The sequence below is a fragment of the Rhinopithecus bieti genome, unplaced genomic scaffold (genome assembly GCF_001698545.2).
Source record: "Rhinopithecus bieti isolate Rb0 unplaced genomic scaffold, ASM169854v2 scaffold_26546, whole genome shotgun sequence".
Taxonomy (NCBI): Eukaryota; Metazoa; Chordata; class Mammalia; order Primates; family Cercopithecidae; genus Rhinopithecus; species Rhinopithecus bieti.
Window position 1 is genome coordinate 1,455,305 of NW_016812367.1, and position 7,860 is coordinate 1,463,164.

Sequence of the window (7,860 nt, forward strand, 5' to 3'; positions counted from 1 at the left end):
TTTTTTTTTTTTTTTTTTTTTTTTTTTTTGTTTTTTTTTTTTTTAAGAGAATCTCGTTATGTTGCCAAGGCTGGAGTGCAGTGGCTATTCACAGGCACAATTATACATAGCGCGTTGCAGCCTCAAGCGATCCTCCTGCCTCGGCCTCCGGAGTAGCTAGGACTACAAGTACATGCCACTGGGCCAATTCTTAAGTCTTAATTACTATTGCAACAGACACCTACATCCTAACCTTGCCTCTAATCTCCCCTAGTCAAAGTCTTCTAAACAGATTTTACATCACTTCTCAGCTAAAATCTCTCAACACCAAATGCTTCACATCAACACCAAATGCTTCAGTCTGAATTTCTAGGCCCCATTACCTGACTACATCCATCCTACCCAAGCAATCTCCAACAAGTATCCTCCGAAAACGCCACGCTCATTTAATTCTCCACATCCAAAGCACCTAGCCTGTCTCAACAACAGTAACAACAAAGCACAAAGCCTTTGTACACTGGGAAGAATTAGAAAATATCAACCAAGGCCGGGTGCAGTGGCTCAAGCCTGTAATCCCAGCAATTTGGGAGGCCGAGATGGGCGGATCACGAGGTCAGGAGATCGAGACCATCCTGGCTAACACGGTGAAACCCTGTCTCTACTAAAAAATACAAAAAACTATCCGGGCAATGTGGCGGGCGCCTGTAGTCCCAGCTACTCGGGAAGCTGAGGCAGGAGAATGGCGTAAAACCCGGGAGGTGGAGCTTGCAGTGAGCTGAGATCCGGCCACTGCACTCCAGCCTGGGCAACAGAGTGAGACTCCGTCTCAAAAAAAAAAAAAAAAAAAAGAAATTATCAACCCAATTAAAGTACCAGGTTAGAATTACAAATTGTAATGACAATCACTTCACTTCACTGTATGCAGAGAAAATAAGAGCACATGATGGTAAACTGAAGAGGCTACTCATTCGTGACAAGAGGCAAACAGTCTACTTAGAGGTAGATACACAAAATAACAGAAAATATGACCCTTCTTTCTAATTCTAGACAGGAAATCTACAACCCTAATAACTACTCTTACCCACTGCCAAGAGAATTTTCTCCTTTTTTTTTTTTTTTTTGATAGGATCTTGCTCTGCTGCCTAGGCTGGAATGCAGTGGGGTGATCATGGCTCACTGCAGTCTCAAACTTCTGGGCTCAAGCGATCCTACTACTGCCTCAGCCTCCTGAGTAGCTGGGACTACAGGAATACCACCACATCCAACTGAGTGTAGAGACAGGATCTCAGTATTTTGCCCAGTCTAGTCTCGAACTCTGGGCCCTAAGCAATCCTTTTGTCTTGGCTTCCCAACTTGCTAGAATTACAGGTGTTAGCCACCAAACCCAGCCAAGATTACAGACAAAAAGAGACAAACAGCAATTTGCTACGGATTTTCTAAAATTCCCAGCATAGTAACTATACCTACTGCATCAATAAACTTAAATCAACTGTGAACAGCTTGAATACGTTAATATTATATGACTACATAGAAGAGTTATTTATTTATTTTTTTTTTTGAGACGGAGTCTCACTCTGTCGCCCAGGCTGGAGTGCAGTGGCCGGATCTCAGCTCACTGCAAGCTCCGCCTCCCGGGTTTGCACCATTCTCCTGCCTCAGCCTCCCGAGTAGCTGGCACTACAGGCGCCCGCCACCTCGCCCGGCTAGTTTTTTGTATTTTTTTAGTAGAGAAAGGGTTTCACTGTGTTAGCCAGGATGGTCTCGATCTCCTGACCTCGTGATCCGCCCGTCTCGGCCTCCCAAAGTGCTAGGATTACAGGCTTGAGCCACCGCGCCCGGCCTAGAAGAGTTATTTTTAATTACGCTTTTCTCAAGCCTTATTGCTTACCTAACTTTGCATTCTAAGATTGACTGCTTTTTTTTTTTTTTTTTTGAGACGGAGTCTCCCTCTCGCCAGGTTGGAAGGCAGTGGCGCAATCTCAGCTCACTGTAACCTCCACCTCCCAGGTTCAAGTAATCCTCCTGCCTCAACCTCCCGAGTAGCTAGGACTACAGGCGTCCGCCACCATACCCGGCTAGCTTTGGTATTTTTCGTAGAGACGAGGTTTCACCATGTTAGCCAGGATGGCTTTTTTTTTTCTTGAGAGGGAGTTTCTCTCCTGTCGCCCAGGCTGGAATGCAATGGGGCAATCTCGGCTCACTGCAACCTCAGCCTCCCGGGTTCAAGCGATTCTCCTGCCTCAGCCTCCTGAGTAGCTCAGATTACAGGCTCCCGCCAGTATGCCTAGCTAATTTTTTGTATTTTTAGTAGAGATGGTGTTTCGCCATGTTGGCCAGGCTGGTCTTGAAATCCTCATCTCAGGTGATCTACCCGCCTCAGCCTCCCAAAGTGCTGGGATTACAGGTGTGAGCCACCACGCCCACCCTGACCTCACTTTTTAAGTCCTCAGTCTAAGAACGGGCTCCATGGCTCACACCTCAGCACTCTGCGAGGCTGAGGCGGGTGGATCACCTGAGGTCAGGCGTTCACCTGGCCAACATGGTAAAACCCCATCTCTACTAAAAATACAAAAATTAGCTGGGTGTGTGGTGCACACCTGTAATCCCAGCTACTGGGAAGGCTGAGGCAGGAGAATCACTTGAACCCAGAAGGCAGAGGTTGTAGTGAGCCAAGATCACGCCTTGTACTCCAGCCTGGGTGACAAGAGTGAAACTTCGTCTCAAAAAAAAAAAAAAAGTCCTCAGTCTAAAATATGAAAGGCAAAATAAATGCAATAAATTTCAATCACAACTCTGAACCAAATTCTAAAATAATAAATTAGGGGATGGGGCCGGGCGCGGTGGCTCACGCCTGTATTCCCAGCACTTTGGGAGGCCGAGGCGGGCGGATCACAAGGTCAGGAGATCGAGACCATGGTGAAACCCCGTCTCTACTAAAAATACAAAAAAAAGCCAGGCGCCGTGGCGGGCGCCTGTAGTCCCAGCTACTCGCGAGGTTGAGGCAGGAGAATGGCGGGAACCCGGGAGGTGGAGCTTGCAGTGAGCCGAGATAGCGCCACTGCACTCCAGCCTGGTGGACAGAGCGAGAGGCCGTCTCAAAAAAATAAAAATAAAAATAAAGAAATAAATAAATTAGGGGATGGGTACAGTGGCTCACGGCTGTAATCCCAGCACTTTGGGAGGCCAAGGTGGGTGGATCACCTGAGGTCAGGAGTTTGAGACCAGCCTGGCCAACATGGTGAAACCTCGTCTCCAATAAAAATACAAAAAGTAGTCGGGTGTGGTGGTGCACACCTGTAGTCCCAGCTACTCGGGAGGCTGAGGCGGGAGAATCACTTGAACACAGGAGGAGGCGGTTGAAGTGAGCCTAGATCGCACCACTACACTCCAGCCTGGGCGATAGCAAGACTCTGTCTCAAAAAAATAAAAATAAGTAAAGTTACATACTTGCTTCTTCAAGCTCATAAAGTCTTTGAGCAATTTCAATTTCTCCCTGAAAAAAAAACTTCTACATTCATGCATTTGCTAACTCCCATTTCAAACATGTAAGCTACTATCTAAAGGCTCCAATATTTTCAGTTTTTTTACTGTCTTTTTTTTTTTCGAGACAGTTTCGCTCTTGTTGCCCAGTATGGAGTGCAATGGCGCAATCTCAGCTCACTGCAACCTCTGCCTCCCGGGTTGAAGCGATTCTCATGCCTCAGTCTCTCAAGTAGCTGGGATTTCAGTTGCCCACCATCACACCTGGCTAATTTTTGTATTTTTGTAGAGATAGAGTTTCACCATGTTGGCCAGGCTGGTCTCAAACTCCCGACCTCAGGTGATCTGCCCACCTCAGCCTCCCAAAGTGATGGGATTACAGGCGTGGGCCACCACACTCGGCCTTCATTTTTTTTGTTTGTTTGTTTAATAGAACCAATACTCCACTAACATCTCTTTGATGAGAAACAGGTTTACAATTCTATTTGTATGCTTCTAGAGAAACATCTATCTCCATTGTCAGATTTAAATTTATGTGCAAAAACAAAGACAAAACGATATATATAAAATAAATTTCAACATGAACCCAAGAAAAAGGACTTCTGAGCTGCCACTAAGTTTTCAAAACAGCCTACCCACCCTAGGACAATTCAGACTCAAGATAACCACTAAAGCAAATTTTTCAAAATCTGCAATTGCCAAGAAACCAAGGAGTACTAAGGCACAATTAAGAATCAACAGAAACAAAAGTGACACACCCACATTCTCCCTCTGTAACTTTAAAGAACAGCAGGGATATAAGGTAAAGTGAATGTTTAATGAACTCAGAATAACAACATACCATAAAAGTTTTTCTTATAGAAACTTAATGTGGTATCATCTCTGAAACATTTTTTGGCCAAAAAAAATTTATCTTTGGTAACATTACCGGCAGTAACCAAACAATGTGTTTGGGCAGAAACAAAATCAATGATCAAATATTAATATTGAAAGCTGAAGGAATCTTATAACAATCAAGTACTTTTGGAATTTAGAGGCAATAGAATTGAGGCTAAGAGAAGTGAACTGATCATTTAGCTAGAAGTCAAGAAATTCTGCATAAGCTCAAATAAAAACAAATGTTATCATTTATCACCCTCTAACAATACTTGACATTACTGAAAACAGCAACTCAAATAAGATACTCTCCATTTCTATACACACAGAATATGTATCACACATACATATATACACTTCAAAATCTGAAACTACTGTAGTTCTAGCTGATGCAGGAGGATTGAATGAGCCCAGGAGTTCCGACGCCAGCCTGGGCAACATGGCAAGGCCAGTCTCTAAACAATAAATTAATATAAAACTTTTAGTTACAGTTCTGTTAAAATAAAAGAAAACTAGAAAAAGTTCAAGAACTAATGGTGATACAAAAACTAGCCAGGCGTGGTGATGGATACCAGTAATCCCAGCTACTCGGGAGGGTGAAGTAGGAGAATCGCTTGAACCCAAGAGGTATAGGTTGCAGTGAGCAACCACTGCACTCTAGCCTGGGTGACAGAGTGAGACTCCATCTCAAAAAAAGAAAAAAAAGAGCCAATGGTGGCAGTTATCAAAAGCACACGATGCTATACCTTCACAACAGGTAGTTCAGAAAAACTAGCCTAATTTAGATTTTGACAACGTCCAAAAAAACCTCATCTTAGTCACTTTAATCTGTGTTCAAAATGCCCTTCAACCTGAAGTAAGAGTCAAGTCATCAAGTAAAAAAATAATCTGCTGCATACAGCAACAGGACTCCAAGCACTAAATTGGTTCACCTGCACTCATGGTGCTGGCAGGCCAAAACCCATCTTTTCTTTTTTTTCTTAATCATATGTCTATCTCCATCTTGAGAAATTAAATCAGAACTCAATCAAATGCCTTTAAAAGCATTAGCCTACTCTCAATGGTTATTTGGAAAAAGCTTAAAATAACCAAACTCATACCAGAGATGAATTTAAAAATCAAAGTAAAATTCTGCCCAAAAGCTTATGATTAGCAATAGGATTTCAGCTGTGAACTGATAAGCAACCAAAAACAAATGTGTTACAAGTTTCTCTTTAAGTGGCCTGTATATATACATATACGTATATATTTAAGTTGTACCAAAAACTGCTTACAAATGGCAATTCCTGTGAAGTAGATGATGATGAAGTTCCAGGTAATTCTAGCATGTTTCCTAATGTACTGGTACTGGAATCTGGATCATCCTGAAAAGATAAATTTATTGAGTTTAATTGCTCTTCTATTGTAATGTTTGTATCTCCTAGTGAAAAGGGGGCTGGGAGAAGGGCTGCTTTTTCATTGCTGCCGTCCACTTCATTTCTTTGCTTATTTTTCTGTGTTTCAGTCTGAGGAGCTAATGGCAAGAATGGCGATTTGACTGCACCGTGTCTACTCTCTGGTGTGCTGTCTTGTTCACTTCCCATGGCCACTTTTACACCATTCTCTGATTTAGTCTCATAATTGCAGGTGGCATTGGTCTGAGTTTCCTCAAAGATCTCCTCTATACTCTCATCCTCTGTGACTGGCTGTTCTGGGTCCATTTCAGAATCTACATCTGCATCGTCCACACAAGTAAAATTCTCAAAGTGCAGAAAGCCATTCTTGATAGTCTTTGTTACTTTTACCTGGAGTTCAGGGGAGTTATTACAAGAGAGTTCCTGTTTCATAGCAAGTGCTGTAGGACCACCAGGACTCAAAGAAGTGCAAACAATTGGCGTCTGAGCTCTTGAATCACTTTTTTCAGGGCCTTGAAAGGATTCTGATCCATCAGCAGACCCATTTAAATACTCTACATTGATCATGGAGGCCAAATCCTGTAGTCTCCGCAGTGGAATGTAACAAGATGGAGAATCTTGTCCATAAGCATTTTGGGATGTTCCACTGACAGTCGATAACTGCATAGTACACCCATTAAGTGGCTCAGAAAAATTGGATTGATCATTACCGAAAGGGCTGTCCTTGTCTTCAGGGGCATCTAAATTCACTGGATTGGAAAAGGGCAGCAGACAATTTCTTCTGGGTAGTTCACAGGTCTGATCCATCCTGGGCCGGCATCAACCTGGAATCCAAAAGCACAGCAATTAATCTGAGTTAATAGGCCATCTGACTCGACTCTTCAAAATGGCAGCCAGTTCAAGGCCTAGTGGCCTGTATGCCACTCCGCTGCACTTCTATGGCCAGAAAAAGTTCCCCCGACTGGAGACGAAAAAATGGCCTCGGTGAGCCTCTGAAAACTCCATTTTCCCGAAGCTGGGCCGATTCTGCCACATAGAAACAGCCCGTCTCTTTTTCCTCCTCTGCAGACTGGTGGACACTTGGGCTGAACTAAAATTAAAACCCCTCTCTGCCAGTCAAAATTTCCAATTCTCAAACAGGAATCGTCCTCCCCCTCCCTCGCCAGGGGTCGAGCAACTGGATCTCTCAAAGGCAAATAGGCTGCGGGGTCCGAGGGGGGCTCCTGGACCCTGCACAAAAAGGTACCCCCCTTCCTGGCTCGCTCGGGCGCAGCGGTCACAATAGCGCTGCACCCTGCGCCCAGCCAGCGCCGGAGCCTTTGCAGCGGCAGTGCGCAGGCCGCAGGCGAGCCGGCCGAGGCGGGTGCACCCCAGAGCTCGCCTTCCTGAATGCAGGCCTGCTGGGGTCCGCAGCTGCAAGGCCCAGAGGCCGGGACGCGGCAGAGTGAGAAACCGAGGCAGCCGGCGAAGCCCAGTCAGGGCAGCAGCAGCTGCCACAGCCTGAAAAACATGGCTGCTGCCGACGCCGCCGCCGCCTGCCCGGGCCGCGCTCCTTCCCGCAGCGGCGGCAGCACCTCCCAGCCGAGCCGATCGCTCTCATCAATATTCAGCAGCAAGCAAAGTTTGCTGCGGGAGGGCAGCCAGCCCCGCGCGCCGCAGCCTGCTACCTGAGGGGAGGCGCAGGCCGAGGTGTTCGCGGGCGGACGGTGGGGCACGGGCCGCGCCGGGAGGAAGTTCGCGGCAGCCCGGCCAGCTAGGCCCGAGCCCGGCTGGTAGTGATGGAAGAGGGGGAGGGGGCCGGCGGCTGCAGCGCCGCCGGCCACCAACCCCGCACCGCGCCCGGCCCTCCCCCGAGCCCCTCACCTCACGGCCACCACCATCTTCCCCGCCCGGCCACCTCCTCCCTCCCTCCTCCTCGCGCCTGCCCGCCGCCCACCCCAGCGCACTAGTTACCGTGCCCCGCGCCCCCTCCCGGGCCAGCTGGGGGGAGGGGGTGACCCTCATTACACTGGGGTGCGAGCGGAGCGGTGGGGAGAGAGCGGGGCCGCTCGCCGCACCCCCCTCCCCCCGCGTCTCTCTTCAAGGGAGAAGGCAGCGAGCGCGACCTGCCCCGGCCTATTCCGCCGCCGCC

At 47.2% G+C, this 7,860-nt stretch overlaps 1 protein-coding gene across 5 annotated transcripts in view; it reads right to left on the minus strand.

Annotated features, from left to right (window-relative positions):
- The window catches only part of NSD1 (nuclear receptor binding SET domain protein 1), a 177,671-nt gene that overhangs the window by 168,488 nt on the left and 1,323 nt on the right, over positions 1–7,860 (minus strand). The window contains exons 1-3 of one of the 5 annotated variants that reach the window (XM_017896073.1): positions 7,683–7,854; positions 6,440–6,553; positions 5,610–5,699 (exon numbers count right to left, since the gene is read on the minus strand). In XM_017896073.1, coding sequence (XP_017751562.1) covers positions 5,610–5,699; positions 6,440–6,469 — 120 coding nt within the window. In that variant the 5' untranslated portion in view covers positions 6,470–6,553; positions 7,683–7,854. Of the gene's footprint in view, positions 1–5,609; positions 6,554–7,396; positions 7,589–7,682; positions 7,855–7,860 lie in introns of those variants that run through there. The other 4 variants (XM_017896074.1, XM_017896069.1, XM_017896071.1 and 1 more) reach the window with 4 other exon arrangements.